General features: G+C 39.6%; 2 protein-coding genes across 2 annotated transcripts in view; one reads left to right on the forward strand and one right to left on the reverse strand.

Moving 5' to 3' along the window:
• Nucleotides 1-15,704, forward strand: part of LOC6050625 (microtubule-associated protein Jupiter) — a 243,610-nt gene that overhangs the window by 27,671 nt on the left and 200,235 nt on the right. The window lies entirely within an intron of this gene.
• LOC6054101 (carboxypeptidase Q) lies at nucleotides 1,605-3,342 on the reverse strand. Its single transcript, XM_001870038.2, has 2 exons — nucleotides 2,067-3,342; nucleotides 1,605-2,006 (listed from the first exon to the last, which is right to left on the reverse strand). Exons 1-2 carry the CDS (start codon nucleotides 3,257-3,259, stop codon nucleotides 1,745-1,747), a joined length of 1,455 nt encoding a protein of 484 aa, XP_001870073.2. The 5' UTR covers nucleotides 3,260-3,342; the 3' UTR covers nucleotides 1,605-1,744.

Below are 15,704 nucleotides of genomic sequence, written 5' to 3' on the forward strand. Positions count from 1 at the left end.
CTTTTGAATTTTAGATTTTTTTAAGCATACTGGGATCTTCGAAACATTTTTTTTAAGTTTTTTATGATCAAATAACTTTACTTTTTTTTACAAACAATCATAAAAACTGAGTTTTGAAATTTCGGCTTTAAATTAGAAATTTTTCGGAAATTTAAGTTAAAAATGTTTGACTTTATTTTCATTTTCTCGCAAATAAAGTTTTGTTAAAAAAATCGAAGAACTACAAAATGAATGTTGACCATCTTGTGTAAAAAATCGGAAAAAGTATTTTCAGTAACTAAACAAATTCAAAAATTGTTATTTTGCTCAATTTCGTTTTGTGTTAAAAAAGAAAAACGGGTAATTTTTAAAGTTTGATTTTTGAAATAACTTTTCTACATTGTGCCTAAGATCAAAAAATTGATCAGAAAAAAAAGTTTCAAGGCATCTGTTTCAGCCTAGAAAAAAATCTTAGAAATCGCAAATTTAAAAAAAAATTCTCATGCTTTTTATAAAAAAAATTCAATCTAATTTTTTAATTTTTTAATGAAAATGTTTTCAAAACATAGCAATTTCCTGCTTTCCAGTAAAGATTTTTTTTAATAATCTAAAACAAACGGAGTTTTGTTGTGTATGCCTTTTCAAGTTTTTTAATGTAAAAATGTAAAAGCAAACCGGAAAACTCGGGAATTTGAAAATCGAAATCTGGAGGGCACCCAGTTTTCGTCAAGTTTGAGTACAGTCCAGACTCGATTATCCGAAGCCTCGATTGTCCGAAGTTCTATTATCGATGGTTTGTATGAATCTTCGGATAATCGAACCACGATAATTTTTTTTTTGGTTTTGACATCAAATTTAGTTTCTGCGACCCGATTTTAGTCAAGTTTGAATGTTTGAATGTCTAAAAACCAATAAATACAATTTTTCAATATTTAGTTAGTTTCAAGAAGATAATTAGATGTTAGAAAACAGTCTCGAACAGTCGAAGACAAATAAATAAATAAATTAATCATTGTCATTTTTGCCGCTATCTTAGAATTAAACACTTTTAATCACTTTGGAGTAGTTAATGGGTCACACTTGAGCTCATCAATCAAAAATAAGACAGTCAATTTTTTTTGTGATTCGATTATCCGAAGTATATTTTTTTTCAAGGCCTTCAGACAATCGAGTCTGGACTGTATTCTCTGTTATAAGTAATTAACGACCACTTTTTTTCATTTCCGTCCTTCTGGTGTACCATAATGAAATGATTCTAATCAATTTTAACAAACTGTTCTGAACGTTCTGAATACAGGGCAAAAGCATGGGTAGAATTGAATTCCCAATTCGTCCCATTTGGGAGGTAGAAACTTTGGGGCAAGACAGTGAGCAAGTGAGCAACTCTCTTCTCTCTCTTCTCCTTTGCTTTGAGTTGCTTTCTTACTCAACTGTTGCACTTCTAGGAAAAAACTCGCTTCCACAAGTATTGAATTGCGTGAAAAATTGTTGATTTTATATTTTTATTGGACAATTGTACAACACACTGGACTAGTACTTCAGAGGTGAACCCGTGGGACGTAAAAATCCCAAAAGGCTATAATGTCACTTCGCAAGAATTATAAAGTTGAACCAAACAAAAAATATAAAACTTAATTATTCTACATTATTTATTTGATTTATATGTTGTCGGTACACAGCTTATTTCTACTCAGTAATTTTTTTTTAAATTCTTTCTGTTCTTCGATAATTACTTCCTGCAGGCACATTTCAACCCTCGAAACAATCATCCCTTAACATCCTTCGGCATCGGCACGCTCAGATCGGCCACAACGTACGCGGCCGCCGCCCACAGCGCGACGCACTTGTCCAAGTTGCGCGGATCCTCGACCGCCATGCTATCCCCGGCGGAATGGTGGAACCAGAAGTACTTTTCATTCTTGTTGATCAGCGACGCCCCGGGAAATCCCCGGCTGGTCCAGTGGCTAATGTCCGGCCCTCCGTCGGTGGGCGTCTCGAACTCGGTGGCGTTCAGCGGGGTCATTAACCTGTCAAGAGGGGGTACTTTGATTAGTGAGTGGTTTTTGGGAAACAAATGAAAATTGTACTTGACAATCTCCCGGAAGATGCACTCCGCCTCTTTGTTGCCGGAGAAGTCCAAACCCTTCGGTTCGAACGTTCCGATGTCCGATTCGAAGAAGAAGTTAAACTCTTCCTTTTCGTTTGCCTGGTGAGCTTCGCGGTATGCTTGTCCACCCCACAGTCCCAACTCTTCGCCGGTCCACAGGATCGCCCGAATCGTGCGTCGTGACCTGAATCCCATGGCCTTCAGGTAGGTCAGCGCCTTCCACGAGATCAACGCTCCTCCGCCGTCATCCATGGCGCCCACTCCGACGTCCCAGCTGTCCAGGTGACCAGACACTACCACAACTTGATTGTTCTGGTAAGTTGTTCCCACTAGTTCTGCGATCGTGTTCCGCGAGATGAACGGCTCCAGGTTGCGATCATCCATCTCCAGGTGTATCGTGAGGGTTTCACCTCTGCGATACTTCCGCAGGATCATTTCGGCATCCTCCACGGTGATGCAGGCCGTCGGAATCTTCCGTACTCCGTCCTCGTAGTCTTGAACTCCCGTGTGAGGCGATCCTATCGAGAACGGCGTGATCGATCGGATCAACGTGGCCGCGGCACCCTTTTTGGCCGCTACCGATGCTCCGTGACTTCGGTATGCCACAGTTTTACCATAACCTTGCCACGGAGGTACAAACACCACGATCTTGCCCTTGACCTGTTCGGGGGTGAACGCTTCGAACTCCTTGAACGACTCGACCGCGATCACATCCGCGATGATACCACCTCGTGGAGTCCCGACAGTCGTTCCCAATCCCAACAGCGGTAGATTCTTCTTGAACGGAGCTACAAGCTGAGCGCTTTCAAACCCTCTGACCCAATGCGGAACGCTAGCGTTCTCCGTGTGGACGTTTTCCAACCCATCGCGCTTCATCCCATCAATCACGTAATCGATCGCCTTCTCCAGCTGTTCCGATCCCGCCAACCGTGCCCCAAACGTGTCCACCAGTTCCGACAGGCTGTCCCATGTCTTCCCAGCAAAGTCCCCCTCGAAAATCCTGCTCACAATCCCATTCACGATCGGTTGATAACCCTGGATCTCCCGAACCAGCGTATCCGGCAGATCGCACACCGGATCGATGCGGTTGTCCAAAATTCCGGCGCGAACTTCCGGAAGCGTCACTAGCGCTAGCAGCGGCAGTACCCACTTGATACGTCGTTGTGTTCCCATGACCGTGGCTGGTGTTCGACTGATCGAGCGATTAACCCTTGCTGGTCGTTGTGACGACGACGACGACGACGCGATCAGCGCGGGATGACCCGTTGAGACCGTGCAAGTGTACGTTATCAGAACGATTTTATGTGTGTTGATGTGCCGCCGCGGCGAAATGAGGTTATGTTATGGGCGAGAACAAAAGGTTTTAAATTGAACTGGGTTAGCGTAATTTTTTGCGGTTTTGTTTTAGGTTGTACACTTAAATCAAAAACAAGCGTAGTCCAGTTTGACTTTTACGCTCTAACGCTGAAAATGAGTCGTAAATATATCCAATGGTGTTTACCGAGTTGGGTTAATACGACGAGTGCTGAAAAAATCGAGCTTTGCAATGAGTCGCATTCGTTGAGTAAAATTTGATTCTGTGCAACGAGTGTGAACTACAACAATTGTCAAACTCCCCTCTTTCGATGATTCTGCGTGCAACAGCTACGTGCCCGCAATGCACAAAAAGTATAGCAATTGGCAAGGTATGGAAGCAATAAAACGTCAAATTGTGTGGTTTTTACTTTTTATTAGATTCTGTTTCATTCACTTGGATTTATGCCTTTGATTTTATTTCCAACGATTTCGCCTGCATCGAACCATGCAAACCAATTTTATTGGTTCTAAATTACTTCGTCAATCTTCACAGAACAGCGCTAGGTTCTTCAAATAAATCATTTTTTATGGTCAAACCATGATGCGTTTCCCACTGTCACTGACCCACAGACCTGTTCACCACGCGACACTCCGGGGGTCATCCTCGACCCCCATTGAAACGCCACATTGGTCAGAACCTCAACTCGGCGTCCATGTTTGGTGATTCTCCTCTCAAGCTAGACATCTCAATCAGCGCCATCGTTCCGAGGTTCCCGACCTTTTTGCCGGAGTTCGACGTCGACATCGATCAATGCTATACGTCGCAGAACGTCACGTTCTGCGCTCGGTTTTTGGTCGGATTTGCATTTCTCCTTCGCGCATAGAACGACGAGCGTGACGAGGTTGCGGGATTACCTTATTCGGAAAGCCCTCTCCACGACCATTATCGATGTTGATTCTGGAGCAACCAGCTTTGTTCTGCCCCAGTGGACGTTTGTGTAACTTTCTTCCTTTTAAAGAGAATCGACGTTCTGGTCCATTACGTCAAGGGTTGACTCGAATGAGTTTTATAGGTCACCTCGCCAGGAAAGACGGCTCGATGTAGCGAAACTGGCGTTCAACTCTAGGTAGTGGCAATTAAGCAAAATTTTTGCAATGGCTGCCTACGTAGACCGCGTAGAACATTCTAATGCGATCGCAGATCCGGCGCCGCCGCACCGTCGTACACCCAAACGAGGGAAGTCTGCCATGCGGTGTTTTGTACTGTGTTGACACGGTGATGATGGTACAGCGCTGCGCTCACTAATACAATTAAAAACAGATTGTAGCGTTGTGGTAATGAGAATGATTGTCAACCAAACAGCTTGAGTTCGATTCTCAAGAGGGAGAAAATTTCGAACAGTTGATGTTTTCGCTAGAAGACTCTTTTTGGGTGCAACTGGGTTAGAGGAATAACCGGTTGCGCTGCTGGAGTTTGCGAACACCTGAGCCGTGCCCTGAATGCAGAACTACCTTGTCTACCTAGAGATCTACTTCCAGCTAAAAAAAAAAAGGTTCGGTTTCAACCACGACCAACAGTCCTGCAAACCAGTTTCCAGCCGCCGCTTCGAATGCAAATTCCGGACATTCTGCTCCGCCCCGAAGAAAGCTCTTCAACAGCCGAAACTTTGCGAAAGTGACTGCCGTAATAAAACATCAACGTTAATTGTAATAATTTCGCCGGATGCCCTTTTTTGAGGTCGCCGGCCCGTCGTGTAGTGTGCCTCCGAGGTAGCTGCCACCGTTCCTTTTAAGGGACTCTCCGGTTGAGGGAAACCGGTAACCGTACACTTTTGTGGCGGTTTTTGTAACTTCTGGTGGAGATTCATGTGAGGGTTACTTTGGACAAGAAAACGACGAAAACGGCTCGTCATCGGGGATGTGACGGACGCGGTGACATTACCATATAAGTGCGTTGCTCTTTATTGTACAAATTATCGAGTTGAGGTTGGATGCATTTTTTTGCGGCATGGAAAATTATCATGTTAGTGGTGGTAATTTTTCGAAGCTGTAAGTGATAATATAATTAAAAAAAAAAAATTTGAGCAGTGCTGGAGCTAATTGAATTAAAAGATCGAGCCGATTTTTCTGTGAAATTTTTAGGTCAGATCTTTTCGAATGTTTAATGAATGCAGGATCAGGAATCAAATCCCGATAAGTCCTATAAAACTTGGATTTTGAAAATAAATAAAAAATATGCACAAAATATGACCTGAAATAGGTGGGATTCGAACCCGCACCTTTGCATTGGTTGTCTGGGACGCTAATCCTTCGGCCATCACAAGGTTTACACTCTAAGAGTGAATCGATCTGTAATGATGAATCATCCCATCTTCTCATCATAATTACGCGTCATAATCATAATAAAAATATCCAAGATTTGCCTGAGGAATCCAAAAATTGATTAAAAATCCTTCCTCGGAAATGGAAATGGGAGTTCTGTGAAATGGAAACTGAAAACTTTCACAAAGCTACGTTTTTACGAAAATGTCACACGAAATCGGAAAAAGTTGTCCCGACCCCTCTTGATTTGGGCGAAACTTTGTTCTTAGGGGTTATTTTGGTTCCTGATCACGGATTCGTGGACCATTTTTTATATCTCGTGACGGTGGGGTGGTAAGACCCCTTCCATTTTTGAATATGCGTAAAAAGATATGTTTTTCAATAATTTGTACACAGCAAAAAATTCGATGGTAAAATAGCATGCAAAACCATGCACATCACCTTTGTGTGCAAAAGCATGTAATATTGTATAAGAAAACGTGTACACAAAAAGCATGTACCGAAGAAAAAAATCAGGTCTGCTCATCCCAAAAATTAACAACAATCCGGCTAGGGTCATATTCAGATTACCAAATCCGCGCCCCAACCCTCTCGGCTATCTCGCCGCTATACTTTTAATTGGATCTTCACCGATGTAGGTGTAGGTTCTCCATACATCGTATCGAGAAATTAAAAGTGAGAGTGTGTGCAACATGGAGTTAAACTTTCTGTGAAGTTGCTGTGAAGATTACCGTGGCACCTTAAAAAGTTTAACTCCATGTTGCACGCACACATTCTGTCTTTTAATTTCTCGATAAAGTTCAAGCAGTATTTGCAGGCCAAGTGCGAATGATTCTGATGATATCTCTTCAGTTGACGCTCAGGCGAGGAACATCCTGGAAGGAGCGTCACTGACTACGTCCGTAGTCCTGTTAGATCTTTCTTGATCAGGACAGTATAGCTCTGGTTCCTTGCAAGTGTCCTATTTTCTTACCTCCACGTTGGCTTGGTTTTCATGATGACCTAGCTGGTGGCCTGTGGAAACGGATCGTAAACCTTTGACCAGCGAGGGTCAGAGTCGAGACGGCTAGAAGAAAGGGGCGCGTCAATGTGGGAAAGGGAAGTAATTTGTGATTGTAGACGGTATTGTTTAGATTCGCAATATGTTGAGTCAACTGCTGTGGATGTACCTGAACGTTGCAGAACGGGGTTTCCTCTCTCCTTTCCATTTCCAGCTACCATCTATCATCTGTTTATTTTGTTTCACTGATTTTCTTAAACGGCTTTGGTTTATTATCCTCCATTTGATTTCGATTTTACTTATTTGATTCTCTTATTTCTCAACGCTTTTCCACTCTATTTTACTAATTGATGCTGCTGCAACAAACTGTCTGCTTTCCCTTAATTTGGCAGCGATGTCAATTTTGTTTATCATGTGCCTTTTCTTTATTTATCTATTTCAATAATTTCTCATCTTCCTGTAAATTGCCCTCAATACAATCTAAGCATGTTTGTTACCTCTATTTATTAACTATTGTTAATTTCTTTATCTTCTTCATAAATTACTATCTTTCTTTTACTATTGATTCTTTACATAGTATATTTCTTTCACTGTCCATTGTTTTGAAACTTCACCTTTTTCTTAAGCAAGTGAGGTTCGAGCCCTGACTCAATTTATGAAATGATTAAAGGATTAACGCAAATATTACTATTGTACTTTTGAAAAACTTTTATAAAATGCTTAGGACCAAAATATTGTAACAAAACACCGCGACAAAAGAAATAGCAACAGATAAACACGACTCAACAATAGGGAAGATTTCAGGAGAAAACAATACACAGTAAATAACAATTAGTTTTTGAATTCAAACTAAAAATATAACAGTTTTTGCTTTATGAAAGTTGATAGGCACACTATAAATGGTTAGGCGCTTATACTTACATCAAACCCTACGTAATGTACCACCCCCGGCCGAGTTAAAATGCGTAACCGGAAAAGAAGGTGTGCATGCCTGGCACGAACACTCAAAGCGTGTTCTAGCGTGTTGCTCGTACTGACTCAGAGCAAGGGTGAGATGTAGGTGTAAGGGCAGTGCGTGTTCGTCGGAAACCTGGTGCATAAGATCGGTCAAGGCCCGTTCTTACACTGAAAATTGCGAATTGCGAATTGCGAAAGTTCAAGCAGTATTCGACGTACGGAAAACCTATTGTTACATTGGCATTGTTCCGACTATTTTCACTGCGATGATATAGCCGAGCGGGTTTGGGCGTGGACTTGGTAATCTGAAAATGACACTCGCCAAATTGTAGTTATTTTTGGGGTGAGCAGACCTGATTTTTTTTTTCTGCGGTACATGCTTTTTGTGTACACGTATTCTCATCCAATATTACATGCTTTTGGTCACAAAGGTGACGTGCATGCTTTTACATGCGGTTTTACACAGAAATTTTTACTGTGTAGTCTGAAATGGAAAATTGGTGCCACAGGTACTATTATACAAAATTGGACGCCAGATTTGATGGCGTATGCAGAATTTTCAAAACCGTATTTTTACAACAAAATACAAAAATAGTCTCAAAACCTCTTTGTCCACGTGGTTTATGAATGGCCCATCCCATATGATATGCTTTTTTATATACTCGAAATTTTAACAAAGCTGCATATTTTAAGAAAAGTACTAGAATTTTTTTCACAATGTGCTAAGACTATTACAAATATTTTTAAATGTTTTTGTAACCCCACCCAATATAGAATTTTTTGAAATTGTTCGATGTAAAGTACCGCAAACAGTTTTTTCGCATTTTTTTTGTTTTCGTCAAATCTTTCATTAGATTACATTACATTACAAAACTAATGATTGCAAAACAACTGAACTAGTGTAAAATGCATTTTAAAACACTTTTTTAAACAAATGATGAGACTTTGGCTTGTTATTTTAATTTTTATAATTTTTTATCTTATTGCTCTCCCCCTTCCCCATCGGCCCCCGCCAGAGCCGAGGGATAAAAACTTTTGAACATATTTCCATTGGCCTGAATAAAAAAAAATAATGCAAAAAATTCAAGAAAATGTGTTTTCACTTTCAAATTGTATGTTTAATTCCTAATCGTGTAATACTCATATAGTAATTATTTCAATTTTTTTATTTGTTATTATTTTCAAAAGTTGCGAAAAATTCTCGCTCATTTGATCCCATATCTCAAAAAACTAAATTTTCAGTACTTTTTCGAAGTTTTGGGAAAAAATGTGTACGTAAAAAAATACGTTCCAAACATATAAAAAAAATCCCGATCGTTAGATACCTATATTGCAATAACTAAATGTTTGAGTATGTTTTAGAAAAATAAAGAAGTTAAGTTTTGAAAAAAAATTTAGTGTTTAAAAAATTACCTCCGGAAGGTATAAAAAAATCCCTGTCAGTTGATATTCATATTGTGAAATACTACATCAATGTACTTTTTCGAAGACGTCGTTGTTTCATGAAAATGTTAAGCATTTAAAAAAATATTACCTGCTTTCGAAATGCATGAAAAATCCAAATCATTTGACACCCATATTGTAAAAATCTAAAACATGTTTTTTTTCCAAAAAAATGAGAAAATCTTTATTAAAGTTTTATAATTTAACATTGAAATTTTAACCTAAAGTTTCATAGATGTCGACAACATAAAAAATGATGGGGAAATTAAATTAGAAATTCTGAAACCCATTTTTTTATATTTTCATTCTTTGCAACACCATATCATCATTTGCTTTTAGAGATAAAGGAGGCTAGACACAATTTTTAAATTTTAATTGGGTAATTCTCCGCCAACTCACACAGCAGTTGCCCCGACCCCTCTTCGATTTGCGTGAAACTTTGTCCTTAGGGGTAACTTTTGTCCCTGATCACGAATCCGAGGTCCGTTTTTTTGATATCTCGTGACGGAGGGGCGGTACGACCCCTTCAATTTTTGAACATGCGAAAAAAGAGGTATTTTTCAATAATTTGCAGCCTGAAACGGTGATGAGATAGAAATTAGGTGTCAAACGGACTTTTATGTAAAATTAGACGCCCGATTTGATGGCGTACTCAGAATTCCGAAAAAAACGTATTTTTCATCGAAAAAAACACTAAAAAAGTTTTTTTTTCTCCCATTTTCCGTTACTCGACTGAAAAAAATTTGGAACATGTCATTTTATGGGAAATTTAATGTACTTTTCGAATCTACATTGACCCAGAAGGGTCATTTTTTCATTTAGAACAAAAAATTTCATTTTAAAATTTCGTGTTTTTTCTAACTTTGCAGGGTTATTTTTTAGAGTGTAACAATGTTCTACAAAGTTGTAGAACAGACAATTACAAAAAATTTGATATATAGACATAAGGGGTTTGCTTGTAAACATCACGAGTTATCGCGATTTTACGAAAAAAAAGTTTTGAAAAAGTTGGTCGTCATCGATCATGGCCGTTCATGGTCACCCGCGACAGACACGGACGACGAAACAAAGAGAAACGCAAAAAGTAACATTTTCAAAACTTTTTTTCGTAAAATCGCGATAACTCGTGATGTTTATAAGCAAACCCCTTATGTCTATATATCAAAATGTTTGTAATTGTCTGCTCTACAACTTTGTAAAACATTGTTACACTCTAAAAAATAACCCTGCAAAGTTAGAAAAAACACGAAATTTTAAAATGAAAATTTTTGTTCTAAATGAAAAAATGACCCTTCTGGGACAATGCAAAATCGAAAAGTACATTAAATTTCCCATAAAATGACATGTTCCAAAATTTTTTACAGTCGAGTAACGGAAAATGGGAGAATTTTTAAAACTTTTTTAGTGTTTTTTTCGATGAAAAATACGTTTATTCGGAATTCTGAGTACGCCATCAAATCGGGCGTCTAATTTTACACAAAAGTCCCTTTGACACCAAATTTCTATCTCATCACCGTTTCAGGCTGCAAATTATTGAAAAACACCTCTTTTTTCACATGTTCAAAATTGGAAGAGGTCGTACCGCCCCTCCGTCACGAGATATCAAAAAACGGACCTCGTATTCGTGATCAGGGACAAAAGTTACCTCTTAGGACAAAGTTTCACGCAAATCGAAGAGGGGTCGGGGCAACTTTTCCCGATATCGTGTGAGTTGGTAGAGAATTACCCAATTAAGATATTTTTTCGAAAAAAATGCCAGAAAAGTACTTGAAAAAGATCTATCAAAATTTAGATTAATTTTTTTTTACTAAAAATCAAACGTTACTTCCAATATTATTTTTTTTCAAATCGAGTGTATTTTCGAAATTTTTTTAGATTTTCAATTTAAAAAAATCGAATGTGACATAGTTTTTCAAATCGAATTTTTGTGACAAAAGTTAAAAGATCCTGCCTAACCTTTAAGTTAGGTCGTTAGGTCAGTCTAGAAGTAAAAGTCGACTCCCTGGGAAAAAAATCTCAACTGCTTCGGTAGACTCGCTGGTCGGCAGATGGACTCACAATCCAAAGGTCGTCAGTTCGAATCCCGGGGTGGTTGGGAGCCTTGGAGTTGGGAAGTTTGGATTGCCTCAGCGTTTTAAGTCTTTCAGACACCTAGTTTCAGATAGGAATCTCGCAATAGAGACCGTCAATTCCATGGTGTAAAGCGAACCATTTGATTTGTTGTTTTTTTGAGTCGATGGGAAAAATAAAAATTTAAAGTTCGCAAAAAATACGAATAACAAGGGAATAACCAGGAGAATTATATCCAAACTCTTCATCACAGGTTATGAAAATTTCATCTACACATCGTTCATATTTGTATATATTATTTTCTCAAACGCGCAAAGGTTTCTGGTCGTATTTTTTGACGTGTGCACTTAACCTTTGCCCAAAACGTCTCTTATCTGTCAACCGATGCATGCGAGCTTCAAGCTTGTGGATTAAGGTGCGGTGATCAAAGGATTACCACGAAAGCCGTACGAGAATGGCTTGATATTAAGAAATAAAAACATCTAGAGGGGGAAGGGTTAACGAGTACTCGCTCCCCCTTCTCCCCTCTTGACTCTCATTATTCATTCGTTCTGCGCGTTTCGTTTTCCATTTCGTTGACGTTTCTCGCGAAAGTGATTTACCGAGTTGACTTACGTCGCACCAGAGCACCAGCCAGAGTGCTGTTTGACATCTGACGTGTGGTTTGATTTTATCCCGCAGAGTGGCGTTTTTCGGTGCTGCGCGCGTCTGACGGTGTAATTTTTGTGGACAGCGGCTGGACAAATTAATGCTCAATTACATTTGAGAGTGCAAGACTTTGGACAATGGTTTTTAAAGGGGAAATTTCTCTTCAAGTAGAATAGGGTGGTCCTAGCCTTTTTGTATCAAAGAATTTTCTTGTAAAAACCGCTTAAAAATGCGTTTTAAAACAATTTCTATTAGATTTGCTCGAAAAGATCTGTGAACCACCCTAACGAAAAATTCGCGAAGAATCCTGCCAGCGATTCCGACAATTTCTTCCCGAAAAAGGGCCCCGCTTGACATGCGCGGATTTCTCCGGCAAGGCCCCCGAGGCGGTTCAGTTCAGTGCCTGAATAACTCTGACTTGTGGCCACACTTAACGGTATCTTCTGCATGTCTTGGCGGCGGCAGCAGCCGATTGACCGATTTTCCACAGCCGCCGTCAGATATCAGCGGCCTGGACCTGGGCAGGGCTGCCCTCGAAAAGGCCCTACATGATGCTCTCATGGGCACGGGAAGAAAATTGGATTTTTTTTTAATTCCGATTGACCTTAACATTATAAAAGAACTTAAAACGATTTGTAAACTAACAGTGGCAAATTCTTTGAGGCCCTTTTGAAATGTTTTACACAAGTAAATTAGAATACTAATACTAAATTTTGAATTTTTATAGCTAATTCAGTATAAGAAAAAAAAACTTATCCTGAAGTCGTTTGACGATGTCCACACTTCAAAATGTAATAAATAAAACCGTGATTTTTTTTACTGTGCAGAAGTTCAGATCAATCTTCCAGACCTGCACATTTCAAGACGAACCGCCACCGCCACGACCGCAATCGACTCCGATTTGGTTCGATTGATCGAAATTTTGCTTCTACACGATGATAACACACACTGAGCTGGGGCAGGGCTGTCTGTCGAAGATCAGCCGGGAATTCAATCTAGGTAAAACCCACTGAGATGCGTGGATGAGTGAGGAGTCGGGGTCGAAAATGGGTTCAATGTGGTTCAAGTCAGTTTGAGGGGGAAGATTGGCGAAAAGTGGTTCTTGGAAAGATTGATTCAACCATCAGGATATTCAACCAACGTCAGTTTTGCATCCGAGCTTTTCTAAAAAAAATAGGAGTTCTTCAAATCACGCGGAAATTATGTTTTCAAGTGTTCATCTGCTCCTCATTTCGAACAAAACTGAAAATTGCTCGAACCAAGAACCTACATAACCTCAACCAGCTTGGCGTACCGACCTGTGAAATCAAGGTCATCGCTAATAACGCTAATCAATCACCGGCCGGCCGGCGATCAATCTTGGTCTTGTTATGATACGCCACAACGTTGAGGTTATGTTTTGGCATGAATCAGCTCGCATTTCGGAACAGCCGTTTCTCGCTAGTTGAAAGAGCCAAATTAGGACAATTTCTTGCTTTTCACGAAGCATATATTGATTTCCCGTCGACGTTCCCGATCCTTGCTAGGACTAATTCGAACACTAAAGCCCCGTTAGTTTGACTACGATTGCTTAACGAATTGTGTCATTTGTTTTAATTTGACATTTCATTTAAATATATCACAAACCATTTTTTTTTCTAATGTGCGTGAGCGCAGTGTCAACAGTGACAGTTGGTCCGAATCAAAAAGGTGTCAAACCAACGGGGTTTCAGTGTAGTCTGGAGCGAAAAAAGGGTGTCTTGGACACTACTCGGTTGGTGGTCCCCTTGTGCCATGGTATGCAATATTTTGTGTCCCTCTTTCAGAAATTGTAATAAAATCGAATGGTTGTGCAGTCGCAGGAGAAACTGCACGGCAGAAAGTTGAAAAAGGAGTCGTTGTTGTTTTGCCAGTCAAAATAAACAACCGTGAGCGGGATCACGTGAGTGTGTTTGTATATGTTGTGCTTTGTTTGTGTAGGAGTTATGTTTATGTTTACGAAGGAATCCAGGCGAGCAAAAAGGCTAGACTTGGTGAAGCTTCATAGACAAGTGGATGATCTACTTATTCGAATTTCGATACTTTGAACTATTGTATTTTATAATCCGGCTGAAACTTTTATGGTGCCTTTGGTATGCCCAAAGAAGCCATTTTGCATCATTAGTTTCTCCATATCATTTTCCATACAAATTTGGCAGTTGTCCATAAAAAATGATTTTTGAAAATTCAAAAATCTGTATCTTTTGAAGGAAGTTTTTGATCGATTTGGTGTTTTCACGTTCAATTTCAAAAGGGCGTAATATTGCAGCTTTTCAAAAATATTTTTTTCGAAACTGGGAAAAAATTAGAACTTATTTAAAAAAATGAATATCTGCGACTATTTTAAAAAAAGGTACACCCAAAGGAAAAATATATCTCAAAATCTGCAACAGTGGATTTGCTGCAGAAAATGTCATATCTTGTGAACATTCATTTTCCCCATTTCTTATTGAGTTTATAACTTCAGCCTAAACGGAAATTACGGATTTGCAACCCATCGGCAGTCAACGGTTTCAAAAAAGTTAAAATGTACATCGTCATCCCCTTGTTTGTGACCGGCATTTCTCGCAAGAAACGCCTTGCGTCAAACTCAGACCCCGTCTGGGTCCTATCACGCTTTGACCTGACTCAAGGAAACGAGTTAAGTGGGGTTTCTCCATACGGAAGAAACGGAACACCTGGCTGTGTTCTTATTACGTTTGTTTTTTTTTGTTTCTGTAATTAAAACGCACACGCACCCGCACCACTGCTCGAGACGTACGAGTTCAGCGACCTATTCTCGCCAAATGTGTTCAAAAGTCAACCGTTTTCTGTTTCCGCCGAATGTTTTCTATTTGAATTTGGGAGTGATAGTGTTTTAGGCAAATATTTCGAGAAACTTTCTCTACAAATTCAATATTGACCACTTTTTGCCGGTCAACACCGGCTAAATCAACACGAACCGTCGGTTCTCACGAGAACTAGCAACGTTTCCTAAACCACGTTGAAGCATTTTTGCCGATGCAGCTACCCACATTTGCCTGTCATGGCTCTGCAGCGTTCAATTCCGAGTTGCGCCACATAAAAAAAAACAGTCCCCAGCAGACAGCATAAATCTCGATTCTTGAAAACAGTCAAAAAGGCGGCCTAGGAGGAGGAGTGTCTGCTCGTAACCTAGATCGCTTATTAAAGATTCATTTTTGCGATGATCGATTGTTTCACAAGTAAAAAAAAAAACCCTTCTGGAGTGGTTTGATGATGGCAGCTGTTAGATCGATTACGAAATCGTAAATCGTGAATCGTGCACGGATTGGTCTTTCTGCAAAATGGCAATGCACTTGGCGCGCTTTACGTCTGTGGTGTAATTTGAGGTTTGTGCGGAGTCAAGTTTTTGTGAATATTAAGAGAGCCGAGCTTGAAGCTTGATTAGCGTGGTTAGCTAATCGGACGTACCTGTGCTGTGGTGTCAAGATTCGAATTAATAGCTGAGTGAGGGCAGGTGTGAGGAGAACGACAGTTAAGATAATTGTGAGGTATTTTAATTTGGACCATCTCGTGATTGGTGTGTAATGCCTGTGTACATGCTAATGCGGCGCTGAAGGGCATTCCGAGAATGGTATGATTGAGCGAATTGGCGTTGAATCGAAGTGCCACTTGATGTCTTTTTATGGATACATTTTTTACAGTTTAATTGAAATTTTCTCTTTTCATCGTTTCTCAACCTATTCAAAATCTAAAATAACACTTTTTTTAAAATTATACTAAAAAATGATTATTTTTTAATTTTTTTGAAATCTTCTTAAACACTTTTAAGTTTTTTTTAAATTTTAATCAAACGGAGAAAATCAAAAAGTGTTGACTACTGTGGAAATGTGGATACTTTAA

The sequence above is a fragment of the Culex quinquefasciatus genome, chromosome 3 (assembly GCF_015732765.1).
Source record: "Culex quinquefasciatus strain JHB chromosome 3, VPISU_Cqui_1.0_pri_paternal, whole genome shotgun sequence".
Classification (NCBI taxonomy): domain Eukaryota; kingdom Metazoa; phylum Arthropoda; class Insecta; order Diptera; family Culicidae; genus Culex; species Culex quinquefasciatus.

Coding starts and splice junctions, on each gene's coding strand:
- LOC6054101 (XM_001870038.2), bottom strand. CDS start 3,259: ATGGGAACACAACGACGTATCAAGTGGGTACTGCCGCTGCTAGCGCTA. Junction 2,007..2,066: donor ATCTTCCGGGAGATTGTCAA/GTACAATTTTCA, acceptor CCCTCTTGACAG/GTTAATGACCCCGCTGAACG.